General features: G+C 33.7%; 1 protein-coding gene across 1 annotated transcript; it reads right to left on the bottom strand.

Moving 5' to 3' along the window:
- Positions 1–234: 234 nt before the first annotated feature.
- Positions 235–1,072, bottom strand: LOC119080653 (integumentary mucin C.1-like). Its single transcript, XM_037189066.1, has 2 exons — positions 981–1,072; positions 235–907 (listed from the first exon to the last, which is right to left on the bottom strand). The coding sequence occupies exons 1-2, from the start codon at positions 1,036–1,038 to the stop codon at positions 276–278; spliced, it is 690 nt and encodes a 229-aa protein (XP_037044961.1). The 5' UTR covers positions 1,039–1,072; the 3' UTR covers positions 235–275.
- Between the last annotated feature and the right edge of the window lie 17,005 nt (positions 1,073–18,077).

Genomic DNA, 18,077 nt, shown 5'->3' with positions numbered 1-18,077 from the left:
TAAGTGAGTTGTTTACCAACTGTGAACTGTTAACAAGGACTCAATGATATTGTCTCAACGTGGAGCCAATTCCAGTTCTCACTTTGATTCATTATTAATATCCACAGCTGAACATATGTATTTTCAGCAGCGATCCAATTGATTCCGACTAGTCTTGTAAATAATTTTTTCTTTATGATTAATAAGTGATAAATAAGGAAGTCACATTTCACAAAATAAGTGAGAACACAATGCATACATCCAATTGACAATTTATTTCTGAAGATACAGTCAAATCATAAAACATGGCAAGATCGAGCGCTGTTCGGTATAAAACAAAAATTTACGTTAAGAATGGTGTCATCAAAACAGTTTCCCGAAGATTCACACTGATTTTTACTTATTCCTGGCCAGCCTCCATCAACACGTGATTGAGGATTGCCAAAATTGCACTTGCGATCCTGTGTCCTACCGGTATTGTATTTGAAACACCACTTAGTGTTCGGGGTTGAGTCATCGAAGCAATTCCCGTTGGCTACACATTCTTTTTTAGATATTCCAGGAAAGCCACCATCAACGCGTGTCTGTGGATTCTGGAAATTGCAGTGACTGTTAGGTAGCTTTTGGTTTGATTTAATGCACCACTTAACGTTGGGAATGGTGTCGTCAAAGCAATATCCCAGAGATTCGCATTGTACTTTACCTATTTGAGGCCAGCCGCCGTCAACCCTTTGTGTCGGATTCGCAAAATTACAATTGGGATTCCGTGATTTCCCTGCATTTTCTCTGAAACACCAGTTAACGTTTGGTATTGTGTCGTCAAAGCAATTGCCAAGTGCTTCGCATTGTTGTTGTGTGATTTGAGGATAGCCACCCTCAGTACGTTGCGTTGGGTTCGAGAAGTTGCAATTCGGATTCGTTGACCTGGCTGTTAAAAGTGGAAATTTCAGTACAATTCGTGTGTTAAGGTGTTTATGTAGTTAGTAGGTCTTTGTACACACCTGATTCACAGTTCGAAACAAGAAGATGAATCGATACGAAAATTAAATAAATTTTCATGGCGATATTGTTAATTAATTTACAGTAACTGATAGATAGATCGGAAATAGCCAGCTATTTATATGCGCGTCTCTCAAAAAAATGTACTGGATTAAAATCAATTGTTCAATAAGTATTGAACTATATTCCATTTTCTCCTTTCAGACTCTGCAATTGTTTGTTCAGAATAAACAAAGATGTGTAACCATTTCAACAAGGCACAGTATTTTTACTGATATATATTTACTCTTTCATTATTAATTGAGGTAAGCAGACTGTTCGTTTTACATTTTTAATAACTAGGTCCCACCTTTTGGGTGGGTCAGATCCCTTGACTGTCTTAACTTCTCAATAGATTTTGTATTGGTAATGATTTATTGTTTGATTGAGAAGAACTATTAGAACGGTCTAAATCTCGTAAAATGTTATAAAACCATACTTAATTTTTGCTCCACAACTTCATTTTAGACTCATATTAGACTGCTATTGTCTGTTAAAAAATGGTGTATGTCTTCAATAAAAATTAAACTCGTGTGAATTGCGGCAAGAGCAAAGCGTTAATTTTTTTTTTGTTTATCCGCTTTTGTTAAGAAGACAATGTAAAATAATAGGAAAAAACTATTGAAATAAATCCAAAAATTCGTTTAGCAACAGCAGCCAGATCGTTAGACCAACATAATCTATCTTGGAACAAAGAACAGAAAAGGCTTCTTTCGAGAACAGCTACCAGATGGTTGAACTTATACCACCCATGTTCGGACTTGATCTGAGGATTTCAATACTTCGTCGATTAAAAAAAGTTTTTGAAAATTGGTTCCATACATTTTTTGTAAAACCCATGACTTACAGTCAAGGGAATTATGACACTGAGTTGCACAAATTATTTTACCTGCTACATATGTCGAAAGCCGTAATTTTCATGTCCGAAGCACTACTTTCGACGCTCTCACCATGTAATAGTATATTACATGACTAGGGATAAAAAGATGAAAAGTAGAGTTTTCGTGTGAATTTTGTTGATCCGAGGCGAAGCACGAAAACGAGACTTTTCATTTTTATCCCGAGTTATGTAATGGATTTTACATGCTGAGGGCGTTGAAAGAAGTGCTTAAAACATGAAAAGTACGGTTTTCGACGCATGTAGCATGTAAAATCCATTATTTAACTCGGGATAAAACTCGGCTACGCCTCGGATCAATAAAACCCACACGAAAACTCTACTTTTAATCTTTTTATCTCTATTTTTGTATGACTCGAAATCCGTAACTTTTCATAAATCATGTACTTCTTCCGACCGCTTAGCATCCTCTATATATAAAATCCTCTATATAACTCGGAATAACAATTAAAAGTCACATTTTCGTTTATTTATTTACCACGGATTCACGGCGGAACAACAAAGAATTTTCGTCAATTTTTAAATATATTTTGAAGCTACTGTTAACGTAGAAGACGTTATACTGTGGTTCCACAATTTTTTATCATAACCTTGAGCAGTTCAATTTTTCGAATCATCATCTAATCACTAATCACTCATCGAGGATAAAGAACCCGACTCGAAAATGTCGAAATTTTAACTTTCGGTGGTCTCTGTTCAGTGACCAGACATTCAAAGAAAATAGTTTATTTCATATTTTTATTACAATGGGTGCAGTGCCGATCCCAAATAAAATGTGAGCTCTGGCTTTACTGACTCAGGAGTTCTTTCTTTTCCATGTGTGTACTAGTACTTCCTTGTCTGTCACTCAGTAACATAAAAGAAATATTGATAGTTGACCAGAGTGATACAATTGCCGCAGGCCCGTAACTAGCCGGACAACTCAGGGAAATAATAATTTTCTTTTTGTATGGCGAAATAAAAAAAAACGTTTTTTTGAAATTTTTAGGGGTGGCAATGCCGCTAGTTACGGGCCTGAATTGCCGATTATAACCATAACATCTATATGGCGACGTTATAATGTAATGTCGTTTTTTTGCCCAAAATTCGATTATGAACCGCTAATAAAAACTTTCAGGATATACCATGCATGCATTGAATGAATTTCACACCCTCCTACGACTATGTATGGACATGGACAATCTCTTATGCGGAAATCTATCATTTATGGATAGCAATTAAGCTACTAAACATCTCGTTAATTTACATTGATGTTAAACGTTACATCATTTTATTGTTGCCTATTTACACTGTGTACCTGTTATCATAAAATCTCTTCCTATTGTGGATGTGAACCAATAAACACTTTGAGTCGTCGAAGCGTCCACATTGGAATCACTTAATTGCTGAAAAAAGTAATAAAAAAAGAGTCATAACAACACTACACACATTAAGACTAAAGACGGTCTTAATTAAAATTTACGGCTGGTAAAAAATTGATTTCGGAATATAAAAAAGAACCGTATGTGTTCCGCTAAGTCTTGATAGATTTAATAAAACAAACAAATATAGTCGCCAATATATCAAGTATAAAATCGTCAATAAATTCTTTTGGTTCCTCTAACGTTTAAAACTTCTTTTTTTTTTTATAAAAATGCCAAGTTTTTAGCCATTCGTCATAATCAACAAATAAATTCCTAATGAAAATTGAAATAACCGCGACAAATTTTCAAATCGAAATTGTATGTTTACCTCTTTTTTTGTGTGTTAATACCACACACTGCAGACTGTACAAATGTTAACAGAGTTCGTTTGGCATCTTGTGTGTATTTAATCATAAAGTAAAAAATTTGCATACATCAATTTTTTGTTTTGTGGTAGCATCCATCCATCTACACAATGACATTATACCGGAGAGTCGTAGAATAAAAACTCCGAGATTATTTACAGTTTTTCTGATCGCTTGTCTAAACCATTTCGTTATAGATAAAGCATTAAAAACCGACCTCAACCTTTGGCTAGTAAAACCATTACAATTTTAAACAAACAACAACTCACAAACTTGTGTGTATGTAGCAACAGCGTTGCTGTTCGTAAAAATTTAATTTTCAGAATCTTTTTGAATGAGCTTGCGTTAGAGACAATATAATACCGGTCGTAAAAAGATTTAAGATTTTCTAATGTAAAATAGGAAACGAAAATTTATTTATGCATTTGAATACCGTCACTATAAAGGTGTAATCGTCCGTACAACATACAATGCTGCTGGTTGTGTATAGTGTGTCAAGTCATTAATTATAAATCAAATTATAATTGAAATATTAAATCACTGATTATTCACTTTAAGGTATTTTTTAACGTAAAATTTGATTTATTTGGATTATGCAACGGTTATACACACATAGTATACATATATAAATAATGCAATGTATTAATTTATCGACGCCAATTCAAGTTGAACAAGATAATGTACTAATAAGCGTGCGCTGGGAGAAGATGTAACATAAATTTATTTGTTTGTTTTCGATTAAAAAAAGAATTTTTGATTGAAGGTAAGTATTCTACTGAATAATCGAACATCATTAGCTGAACTGAACCTTCAGGGCCGCCAAAATTCTTGGTTTGTTAAGAAATCATTTTGTTATTTGCCAAGGATGAAAGTTATGGGTTTACTCTGTGAGCCTAATGTCCGTTCGAAATAATTTTGGGTAATACTATTTACAAATTAATGAAATGATTTCATACATCTTGAGTTTTCACAATATTTAATGCGTTTATGGGAAAATTTTGTTTTTCTGGTATATTGGGGCTGCAGCTATGGAACCTTTTTTATCGAGATCTTGATCGAGTCAGAATACATTATTCATCGACGTCGATCTACTCTGCTATATGTTGGAGATCGATCGAAGTAACATGATCAAACGAATAAGAATACGTAGATCCTAGTATCATAGCGCACAATGTTACTTCAGTAATAAAGATATCGTTTATTGAATCGGTTGTATATATAAATCACACCTTGTAACAGGTTATGGGCCGAGTAACGTTTATTTGGTGTGGAAATTGTTGATGAAACATAATTTGGAATAGCAGAGCATAGCATTGCATTGTGGCATAGCGACACAGCAGCATAGCAAGGCGTAGCAGCATAGCAACGTATCAAGGCATAGCAGCATATCCAAATATTGTTTTTATAATTACGAGGAGTCCAGAACAAACTGATGGCATTAGTTCGTTAAATATTGAAGATTTATGAAGCGTAGCTTCGGTATGGCATTGCATAGCACTGACATGGCAATTTGCATAGCTGAGCATAGCAATTGGTGGAGCGTAGCAATTCGCATAGCTGATCATAACAATTGACGTAGCTGAGCATGGCAATATGCATAGTCATGCATGTCGTAGCGTAACCAAGCATTGCATGAATCGACATTAAACGAAAAACTGATTGAATGCATAAATACAACATTCGCCGAAAATTATCAGTTGAGGAGGAGACTGATTCTTCCTTAAATGGTTAAATATTGACCATTATTACTTTGAGGAGGAGTGTTGGAGATCGATCAAAGTAACATGATCAAACGAATAAGAATAAGTAGATCCTAGCTAGCGCACAATGTTACTTCAGTAATACAGATATCGTTTATTGAATCGGTCGTATATACAAATCACACCTTGTAACACTATATAATGTCATAGAAATTGTCCTTATTTATATTGTAAGTTTTTGCTTCGCTTCAACATTTCAAATTCTAGATTAATCCGACAGAAAAAGATTAGTATGCAAATACTAAAATAACCAGGTTGTAATATTGAAGACTAAACATTGTGTTAAATGCAGGTGTAGCTTTATGAGTTATTCGAATTTTTTGTAAATATCACCTAAGTAATAGAAGTTGGTAGAAGTAATAGATTTTTAGAAATTGTGCTGAAGACGTTCATTATTAATCTTCAGTGACAAGACTCTGTCACCATTCTGCCATCTTTTAAGTTTGATAGCGATATTAAATCAGCAAGATCGAATACAAAACAGTTTTTAGATGCAAATGTTCAAGCGATTGACTCTACACGTATTTTACTTCCGATTAACGACAATGATATCCGAAAAATTTTAATTTTGTGTAAACATTTGTGGATTGATGAGCAAGAGAAACAGAATTCAGGCATCCTGATCCTTCATAGTCCACCGAAGTTGTACGTTGAAAATACACGGGATGCAAGGTTGGCAAGATTCGACACTAGGAGTCTTATCGGTTAGTTTTTCATAACTTTAAGACGGAAAACTTTGAAAATGTAATTTGCAAATAAGCAAAGAAGGGATTGCTATCATGTAACGAATATATAAACTTTTCGCAAGACAGCTTGTTAAATTTAGTTTGGATTAGTCGATGTTATTCAACAACGTTTATCGAATCAACGAGAAATAACCAAAATGAAATGTTGATTCGAATTATAATTTTCAAGTATGTCAAAAAATTTTGGGTCTTTGACTAATGCAATTAAAATTTGTCATCTCTTACACAATAACTAAACCAATTATAGGTTTACGTCGACAGTATCTTCTGCGTTAAAAGTTAATGTGAGTAATGTGTAACCTCGAATACAAATTGTACTCATGGAGCAATATTTCTGACTTTTTATGGTGACAATGAGATAAACGGAAAATTGAGTCATCTGCGGAAAGCGCTGAGAACTGTTAACAACTGGAAATTATGTCCCTACTAGGGATTTCTACTTTTTGCAACACTTCTCTATAAATTTGAAAAATTAAAAAAATAATTTCTAGAGGGGCTAACAACTAAACAAAATCGTGTCACAGAGATTCTCGTTTTCTCCAGAAGGGAGATTCTCCCATTTCCTTTCATATAATTGAGAATCTATCGAAATGGACTAATAATGACTGTTAACGACAGCCACCTCAAAAATAAGGACAACATACGGTTGATGAAGTGAAAGATTTTGTATCAATCAATACTTTGAACAACAAAAGTAACAGATTCGATGATTTTATAGCGATACCGTTTCTAAAATGTTTCCTCATTTTCTTCTCATCAGACAATACTGATATTGAAGTAACCCTGGCCACGACCACTCTTATTTGCACAGTCCCTTCCTTTTATTCGATTTAAATCTGCAAAATATTATCAATTCTCCATACAGCTGATGGCGAGTCTTACATTTGATTCATTATCCAAATTTTTATGATGCAAATGATGAAATAAAAGATATTTTAACATTTAATTAAATGTTTCTCATAAAACCATAGTCGCATGGGTTCAATGTTGCTATTTTACTCGAACTAAATTTAATTGAAACATTTATCGAAACACTGTCCATTCCCACAACCATCGAAATCTTCAACGAAATTAAGAAATAAATCAACGAATCAAACGAAAATAGAGTGTGTTGTGTTGCCATTCATTCAATTCATTTGTACAAATATTATACCATGCTCAACATCATTCCACCTATTTTTTGTACAACAATAACATACCGATATATGAAACGTTATTGTTTAGCATTATTTTGCAAATTATATGATAAAATCCGTCCATAATATAACCCATACTACATACATCAACGAAATTTAAATTTAAATTTTCGTATGGCACAAAGTACACCGGATATGGGATACCTCAGAGATGGATATCAAGTTTGTTACAGTTTTTTTCTTCTTTGCTCTTACCATTTACTTTACTTGCTACCACCGATCAGCAGACTGAATGCAATGAAAAAAAAACACTTTCACAAATTGTACCAGGTCAGAAATTAAATAATTTTGTGTTTTAGTAGGTTAGGCAATGTAGTTAACATGGGTCTAAAGAGATGGATTATCGTGATCTATATGGTGGTTTTTGTAATGTGATGGTTTTTTGAGTAGTTTTTTTTCCTTCTTCTTCTTCACGTTAATGTTATGTCAACATATAATTAGTTTGGAACGATTTAAATTTTGTAAATATTTTAGTTTTAGATTAGTTAAGCAGAAAAGAAATTATTTTCGTTGTTCCAGCAGTAATGATTACAAAGTATATAAATAAATTAAAATAATTTCGGTAAGCATGTGAAGATGTTGCTGTTAAATCATACCCATAAATTTAATTATTGCAACAATTGCTGAACAAAATGTTGTCGGAAATTTGGATGTTAAATAATGTAAGACGGGAGAGCACGTTACTTTCAGTTAAAATAATTTAGACTTTCTGCTTTTATGCGTTTTGCATTGCTGGAGGATAGCTAAAAGCATTTAGCCTTTATATAATAATGATACTTAAAATAACGGTCGAAAGTAATACAAAACCTACCGTCATCTTCTCGGCTATAACTTCCAACTTTGGATGATAATGTAGAATTACAAATAGCGAAGAGCATCATACATCAAGCTCTACTAAGAGTTTTTTTTGTCTTAGTTTATTTGGTGTGTACTTGGTGGCCTTGACTTTATAACCAAATGTTTTACAAAAATGTCTACAACTGCAGTTGATGGACATGGTCGACCATGGTATCATTGGAGAGCTGAGTTCATGCTGTTACGGGGCAAAGTGGATTTTATTGGGTTTCGGTTTTAAAGTTTAACTACATAATCTTTGAAAAAATGGAATGGAAACATTAGTCAACATCCGTGAAATTCTAAAGGTTCCTCTGGCACCACTAATCAACTGAAAAATGGAAACCCTGTCTCCTATCGTTACTCCGTGTATCAGCTTTCCAATGATACCAATTATGTATGACTAGTGAGATGGTGAAGGTACTTCGCAATTGAAAATGTGACACTAACTCACGCGATAAATCTGGTAAGGAAGGCAAATTTGATCAAAAAATTCTATATTTTGAAGCAATAACAGTTGCTGATTTTTTTTCCCAATCAGCGTGCCAAAATTCACTAACTGTGTAGTCTAGAATATCTTCTGAATCTAATCCAGTGAGAAAACGGTCGGTTAGAGACGGAGAGGAGATTAATAGCAGAGATAATATTTTCAATATTAGAGAACTCTGCGCCTTAATATGCGGAAAACAACAATGCCTAATGCATATGTACACAATGAAATATATTTTTTGATTATCAACTCGAAAGAAAATGTGATCAAGCATTGAAAACGATTCACTGTTGAGTGTCACAATTTCTTGTGAATAAATAAATATGTGAACGTCCTTGCCTTCGGCGATTTTAAAAGTGTGAAACAAGAAAAACAGAATCATCTGGGTGTTTTGATTAGTCATACACATATGAACCACATACATTATACATATGCATACAATGTCTGTGCAAAAGTATTTTAAAGCTCTCTGTTACATTTTAATTAGAGTTTATATTTGATCATTCACTCATTAAATTGTGGTTATTGTTTTTACTCAAATTAAGTCGCGCGGTGCATTGTTTCGGTTTTGTCGAGGTATGAATTGCGCCGACACTAAATCCGCTTTACTGTCGTAAATGTTAAATTTATTAAAAGGGAAATCTTTTGTTTTTAGTTAAGCTTTATTATTGTCGGAATAGCATTGACATACATCTGGAATAATTTTTTTTGGTTGACAAATGTGCATACATTACTGCATTCGTTCATCCTTTTGTGGTGCAAATTCACTGAACATTAACAACAATTATGCAATAATGATGACAATTTGTAACAGTCAAAATAAGTCGCTATTATATGTACGGCTACACCTCAATCGGTTAATGAAGGGGAATTTATCAGAATTGATCATCAGAAGTCTTGGTAAATTTTAACAAATTAGTTTTACGTACTAACCGTAACGTACACATCATTTATCTCGCGTTGATTCCGCTGTCATTGCAAAGGTTGATGGAAAGAATTCCTGATTTTTTTTTCACTCGAACAAAAACTCGGGCATCAAACTTTTCGTCGAACTGCGATTTGCGAGTTAATGTTGCGAATTAAACATCCTCAGAATAATTATAATTATTGAAGATTCAGAGTTAATGTAGAGATGTCAATTTTGATTTATATTCCTTTGGCAGCGGAATACTAGCCAAATATCAGCAACCTAGCTGGACTGATGGTATTCTGAATATAGGATTAAGATAATGTCTGCCGTTTTATACTAACACATACTCACAAAGCTGTATCCACATCGTTTTACAACAACCAAAATTGGATATTAATGCCCATTCAGGTAATATAGTTATTCAATAGCATGTAGTAACTAGACAGGGTTTCCATTTTTCAGTTGCTTCGTGGTATCAGAGGAGCCCCTAAAATTTCACGGATGTAGACTTATTTAAATTTTTCCAATGCTTCATATTTGAGCTCATATCTCAATGTAGTTAAAACCCAGCTATCCAATGATACCATGGTTGGCATCAAGCCCCATACGTCCGATTTTGGTAGGCTGTTTTTCAAAAGAATCCCTCTAAACCATACAATTGACGCTTGATATACGATGCTATTCGCTCTTTTTAATTCTACATGATCAACCGCAGTTGGAAGCTATAGCCGAGATGATGACTGTAGCCTGTAGGTGTTGTATTAGTTAGAGCAACCAGTCCACCACCTATAAAGTGGTGGTTACTTCAATAACTGTTATTGTAATCATCTGTTATCGACGACAACTCAAAAAATAAGAGATGACCTACGGTTCATGTCCTTTTATATAGTTAAACATTTTGTTGATGTAAGTGAAGTAAAAGAATTTGCATCGAACATGATACGATACAACGAACAAATGAAGTAACAGATTTAATCGGTATTATTTATGGCGGTAAGTATAATAGTTTCGGGAAATTTTGTCAACAGGAAAATTTCCATAATTTTTAACATTGTTAACTCTCTCTCATTCTCTCATTTTTCCGTCACGTTTTATCTGTTTTTCTAAAATAACAAGTGCCTCCGTTGTTTTAATGGCCATTGTAGTTGTTTTCTTGGTGTTTGAAAAAAAATCTGAAGACTGGTGCCCAAAATCACAAGAACGGAAATTTATTTATTTTTCAAGGTGCCCAAAAGGTAAAAATTGGCACTGAAATTGTTTAAATTCGGATGGTGTTTAAGAGAAGTTCTATGCAGGAAATTTTTCTCGAGTTAGTTCGGTCCGTCAGTGGTTCCAGATTCCTCTGTTCTCTGGTTCCTCTGTTGTTAGTTAACACTCGAGCTCCATCGGCCGTAATATGTCTCTAAGCGATGAAGACCTGTTTCGGGCAGTAATCCGTGGATGATGCAGCGGTTGAAGAAATTTATTTTTCTTCGAGCGCAAATGTATCGAACCAAAATTGATTTTGAAAAGAAGTTTCTTTTCACATTTAATTTTTCCTTTAAATGTCTCTAAGAAAAGCCGCAAATTGTGAACACGGATCTTATACGTCAAATACATAAAAAAATCAGTATCGTGATTCTAAAATAAAAAGTACTAGCGATACATATGTTCTTATAGATCAATCATACGATTTACAATTCGCAATTGTAAGATCTATCTAAAATGTGGGTATGTATTGCCGGCTTAGGTGCTTGGAAAGCTCTTGCTCATCTTATCCTATACCATCCTAAGTTCAGTCAGATTGTTTAATTGTTGAACTTTTTTTAAAGTTTGAGTGTGTGTGTGTAATCATTATTGCCGAAACCAGCAACAACATAACAATGTTAATTAAATAATTTTAATGAATTCCGATAATAATATCGAAATACTCTCGCTCGTTGATTTATAAGTACAGCCATTCTTTATTTTTATTAATATAAATAACCAAAAATTCAATAACATAAAATGATTGGCAGCATAATGGCTAAATGGGCCACTCATAATAAATATTTCACAGAGATGAGTGTGCTCATAAATGAAAAGATTTGATTTGTGAAAACCGATTTTTAGCCGACGCAAGACGATATTAATTCTCCTAAGAAAAATGGCTAATTTGGATATAATTGAACGATTCAATTAATAAAAATCTCTTATAAATGATTATATGAACGCACTTGCATCACACACAAACACACCGCATCATTTATGTTTATTGTAAATGGTCAAAAGGTGCGCCATATCATGATGAGCTGTGTGTATGGTTGTTAAAGCATTTTACATTGGATGTTACAAAATTTTAATTTCCGCGGTTTTTGTCTTATTATATTGGAATCAATGTCTTCATTAGATTGTTTTTGAATCTATGAATGGGCTGCTTATCTGGAAGCTTATGGAGAGAAAAACAAAACGAAAATTTGGATGATCTAAGCTGAGGATCTAAATAAAAATTCACCGAGTCGTTGGGTTTATTATTATGCTGGTTGCATCATTGATGGAAACAATTAAAATTAATTAAATGGAACGATCTCTATTAAACAGACATAATCGGCAAATAATTCATTAATTCATAGCATTTTGCTGTGATGGATAATGTCATTAAGAGCCATTAAAACGATGATATAATTTACAGCCACAAACTAATTTCTTATCACACGCTGTGTGACACTTTTTATCATCAAAATCTCTCAATCCATCACAGCCAAAGAAGACAATCCAAGACGTTCATTTTTCCATAATATTTTATATTTCCAAACGATCAATTAAATTGTTTTTTTAACCAAGGCACATTTAATGCCGACAGTCGTAAAACAGCAAATTTATCGAAAATCTTACAGAAGAAGAAATAACGAGAAAAAAATACACCAAAATTATGTAAAAATGGCATTCTTACATCAATTCTTTTTATATCTTCCGAACAACATAATGTTCAACAGATGATACAAGATACAAGCCTCTTTTCTTTTTATCATTTTTTTTCTTTCTGTTATTTGTATAAAATACGCGATCGTTTTCTTATAATAAACATTGTTACTAAATCAAATTTATATTGTCTCACCGACGACAACGACAACCAGTGAATCTTTATATTGGCTTTTTTTGGGCAATTAAGAAAAAAAAATTGAAATTGAATTCAAAACAGAGGAGAGAAAAAAAAAACGGATTTCATAACTAATTAAATACTCTGCTGGCTGAACGCGTAAATAAAAACGTTGACAAATTTGAATCCTAAATTATCTTTTAATTGAAAGTTTATTGTAAAGCCTGGCGTTTGGCCTGCAGCTGGCCTGGTGATATATATCGATAAATTTATCTGCATAATCCATATAACCGATTTTAATGTCACAAAAACCAATCTATCTGTAATTTTAGTCACAACAACCGAATAGCACCAAAATATCAACGTACACAAATTAATATCAGGTTATTATCTAATCGCATAGAGCAAAAAGGTTTTGTGTTTTCATGAATGGACACAATGATTATGTTTGATGTTGCAGCGCATCAGACCTCTTCGAATGACAATAATTCAATTTTTTTTTCTCTAAACTTGTAATTTGACAATTTTTTATTTAATCTATGAAAACCTATGAACTGAACATTAATAACTTTCGTTTTTTTTTTGTCTGTAAAAATGTATTCGATGCAGTATGGATTATCATAATAAATTTAATTGTGCGGTACAGAGAGATCGGCCTTAAATGTAGACATATTGATTGTAGGGCCATCAAAGCTGGTCATGGTATATTAATACCTATATATTAGTAGAATAAATAATTATTAATGATTATGTGCGGTTTTCTATTTGGGTTATTCGTGTAATAATTTTTTGTCGTGTTGTTGCATGGATTAGGTCATTTAACGATTTTAATATGGTTAATGTGCTGTCATCAAAAGCCCTAAACTAAATTTAACGTTAAATTAATTAATTGATTTTTGTTTTTGCATAACTTAAGGCTGTCTGATACATCTTTCGATATTCATGTATAATATCTTTTGTTGACGTTTTTGTATTTGCAGATCTGTAAACCTACAGTTTTCCTAAAAAAATTAAAATTCGCAATTCATTGAACATACTATTTCTTTTAAAAGTTAAACAAATTGAAACAATAAATTTAGCCGTTGACTTTATGGATTAGATATCCTCATTATAGAGTGGATCGATTTTAATTTTGATCCAAAAAGCACATAGTGTTCCATCACCGCCCAAGCTCCAAGCACCTTGATAGCTATTCCGAAATGAGATTTTTTCGAAGTCCTAAGTTAATTTTATTGAGATGAAATTTGCAACTTACGCCGCCTGTGTGCGATGTTTTATGAACGTCTTTTATCGCACTAGTGTGATAAAGATTTTGCAAGGGGTTTATCGCTTTATTTCGAAAAAAGACACGTGTTACTGACGTCACGCTTCAGTTATCTTCGATATTTAATCGATATTCTTCATTGCATAAAACGTTGTATGCTACTGCAACATGAATCATATACTGGTATATTCTGGCACTAGATGTCATACTGCCAATAAAGAGGCGAAGCATATACCTTCTTACTATTCTTGTTTCATAACTAACTATTTGTGAGCTGTACGGTCGTGCACAGTTAAAATTTTGTTCCCAACGAAAAACTGTTCAACTTTGAAGTGATATCTCGGACTGAAGATATAACCATGACCTAGGTCAAACTAACCGTTATTTAATCCACATTTGCATGAATACATCAGATGCCATTATTGTAACAGAATAACACAATACTCGAACCTAAAATTTAAGTACCTTCTGAAAGTGAACATTTTGAAGTTTTTATTATCTGTATGTTATAGTTAGAAGCGAGGTTAGAAGGAAGATGATGATGCAACAGATCGTTCCCATTGGCAATGGTCTCCGCAGTATAAGTATTCGAAGAATTCTTAACACGTAAAAAATGGTCGGATGGAAAAAAATTGGGAAGAGATCAGATGGCGCTAAGTGCACCGTTGATTAAAGTTTTAAAATCGATCCACCCAAATCCTAATAGCGAAGTGTAAATATTTGCAAGCCTATTTCGTAATAATTAGAAAACTAAGCTTTCTAAACAAGTATTGAACAAGTGTACTAGGCGACCTTGAACGAGCAACTACTTTACGCGGAGCAACATAGTAAGAACGAAGATGTTTGATAAAATCATTAGACGAAAATTTTGCGACAAGAATATGTATGAATGGCAAATTCTAAAAAAATCGGTGGATTCGAAATTCAACGCATTTTTGGGTCAAGTCGCAGTCTCGTTTATTTTGGTCATTTATTTGGATGATCAATTAGAAGTATGACGAAAATGGTTAGCAAAAGAGAAGTTGTTATTCTATTCATCTCACACAGAAAGTCGTAGGAGACGAGCATGAGCAATAAACTAAAAATATCGAGCCGCCTATGATACCAGGTGTGATTACATTATTTTCAGTTTAAGACGATTTTCTGTGCTATTTTATTGAATGATCGAATGATTTCTTATTAAGATTTATGGTCAGAACACTCACACTTTACATTCTATGAAGTAACATCTAGATGAGATTATTGTGGTAGAGTGGTGAAGATAGTCATAGCGTCAGCAATAAAAACGGACCGGACGAAAATATCTTAAACATTTCTGTTTGACGAACTTTAGAATACTGCTGCTCAAAAATTTTCGCCACTTAAGTTGTTCCGGGCCATAGTCTGAAAAGCAAGGTTTGAGGATCGACTTCCGTAGAATTGTCCATTCCTAATCATTGCATCGTAAAGAGCATCTGTGGTTGGTATTATCGAAAAAGCTATTGGCACGGAACCTGATGAGAGACCACGAACACAGTGTAAACTTTTATGAGAATGAAACCTTGCTGATAGACGGGAGCGACGGGAGCATTAAGTAACCATTAATTTTGTAATAATATTGAATTCGAAATAAATGAGCAAATTAAAGACACTCCAAATTCTACTAACCCATCGAAGAACAATCCGACATTATCCTGTTCCCTGCATTAATTTTAGGTTCTACAGAATTCTAGACACTATTTTCACGCGTCAGTTGCGGCGTTAAAACAATTGCTTTTGAAATAAATTAGTTCTCAATTTTGTATTAACTGCATAACCAATCTTTAAACACACGCTCGGCACACACTTCATAAGATATCATTAAGTTTATTAGTCTTATATCCATATATCCATACGACTTTTACTTTTTTTTCGCACAAAAAAGCGTCTTGTATAACATTATTGTTTTATTACAGTTACATTAGACAATTTATAACCGATCCGACTAATAATAATAATAATATGTAAACTTGATGGGTAAATTATTGGATTTTGATCTACTATATCAAATCGCAAAATGGACATATGTGTGGATAGACAGTTAAAATGCCAAAAGATATTATTATAAAGACGTTTTACGCTTCGATACCGAAAACATAAGGTGAAATGATTTTTGCATATCTCTCACCGATCGTGACATAATAAATAATATTCCTATGTCGTATAGACACCACATTGCAGATCGAAATGACTTTTATTCGATTTATTGATTGATATTTTTGGCGATTATCTATTATGGAATTATTATCAATGAAATTATTATAATGGGAAAAAAAAGTGTTGGTGAGACGTGAGGTGCAGTATCGTATTATAGACAAAATTCGTATTTGGGAGAAATATAAAAAAAAACTTCAAAAGTTTAATTATGCAAATGACGTGAAAATAAAAATAACGATGAGAAAAATCATAATTGATCGGTAGAGACAACTATAAAAATTTGATATTTTTATCCCACATTAAAGTTAATTTATTTGACGGTTGAGACGACCATTTATTCGATCGTTTTACATTTTTGATGTATGGAAGCACCGCTATTTTTTAACAATACGTAACGAGAAGACAATGTAAACTCCAGCAACAGCGGTGACAAAAAAGTCTTGCATAGCTATTAGGAAATATCGAAGAATTCAATATAGTAAATCGACGGGTAAAGTCAATCGTGCCATTTCACGTGAAACGTACATTAAATTGTATCGGAAAACCCCAGCACGATCATTTTTCCTGACTACAAAATTTTCATATAGTTATAATCGACAGGTGACATGGTGGCGCTAATCAGCACCCAGAAAATACATGGGGCCCATTGGCCATCATCTCTCGATGGTGTCACTCTATGAAAATTGTCGATGTCGAAAAGTTCAAAGGTTAACGAAAAGGATGTTTCTTCAGTTATAAAATGTGGTGACGGTAGTTTTCGAAGCAATTTAACGTCCACCCTCCACCCTCGTGCAGTGACCTTCCCTTTGAGGAATTCTTTTGAAAAACAGCCTGCAGAAATCGGACACATTTTCTAGTGGACTTTTTGATATGTGCCTAGATAGGTACTGGTCCCTAGAAGCCAAAGCCACTTTCAAAAAAATTCGTCCAAGCTTGTGTGGCTAGTGAGAGGTGACCAAAAACATGCACTTTTCTTATGGAAATTTCTCGTAGGCCGCGAAACGTACAAGGTCGTGTGGGGTGTCATTAGAAAGGTAATTGCATGTACTTTCGGAGCAGATTGAAATTTACGTTAACCGTAACAACGTAGATTTGTGGCTCATCACACAAGCTCATGTCTTAACCATTGATACCACTGTCTAATAGAATCAAATGTTTGGACTCTTTTTGGCTTATTGTTCGTTCGAACAAGGCAATTTTAATATTTATTTTAACAAAAAGCACTTCAAGCATTAGTGGTACTCTTAATAGGGTACTGAAACTTGTCAGTGTGTCAAACAACTGTAAAACACTGTAAAAAACTATTTCATACAAAATACTTGAAGTGCGTTGTTTAACAGCAAAAATCTACAGCCGGGGTAAGCCTAAAATATGACATATCATGTTTTAGACTGTCCGGTCCTCAAATGTAAGACTGTTGATAAACGTTTTTGTAGACGGAAGGTTGATAAATTCTAGCATAGCACTCTGGAAATTGCCATTTCAACATTATTATTTTTTAACGTCATCGAGAAAGTCGTAAGAAAAAAACTCAAAATTTCTAGACTTACAATTTCCACTAAAAACCAAACCAAAATGGCAAAGCGAATGGCAAGCAACTCTCAGCCAGACTATTATCCTGCGAAACGATTGAAAGTCAATGTGAACAAAGAAGAACATCCCACCACAATATTCGCTCTAAACGAAGATTGCTTGACAGAAGTGTTCTGCTTTTTAAGCCAAACTGATTTGGTTAACGTTTCCGAAACTGATAGACGGTTGAAATATGCTAGTGAAAGAGCATTCACTCGAAATTTTGCGAAAAAGAAGACAATTGTAGCAACAGTTCGAGACCAGCAACAGAATGCTACTGAGCTTAAAAATTCTCTGAGACTGTTGCAGGCGTTCGGTCATTTGATGACCAAGGTGTTGGTTATGTTTAGATTGGAAAACATTACGAAAATACTGGAGTCGATGGTCAA

The sequence above is a fragment of the Bradysia coprophila genome, unplaced genomic scaffold (genome assembly GCF_014529535.1).
Source record: "Bradysia coprophila strain Holo2 unplaced genomic scaffold, BU_Bcop_v1 contig_350, whole genome shotgun sequence".
Lineage (NCBI taxonomy): Eukaryota > Metazoa > Arthropoda > Insecta > Diptera > Sciaridae > Bradysia > Bradysia coprophila.
Note: the sequence above shows the minus strand (reverse complement) of the source record. Positions and strands in the feature narration are given on the sequence as shown.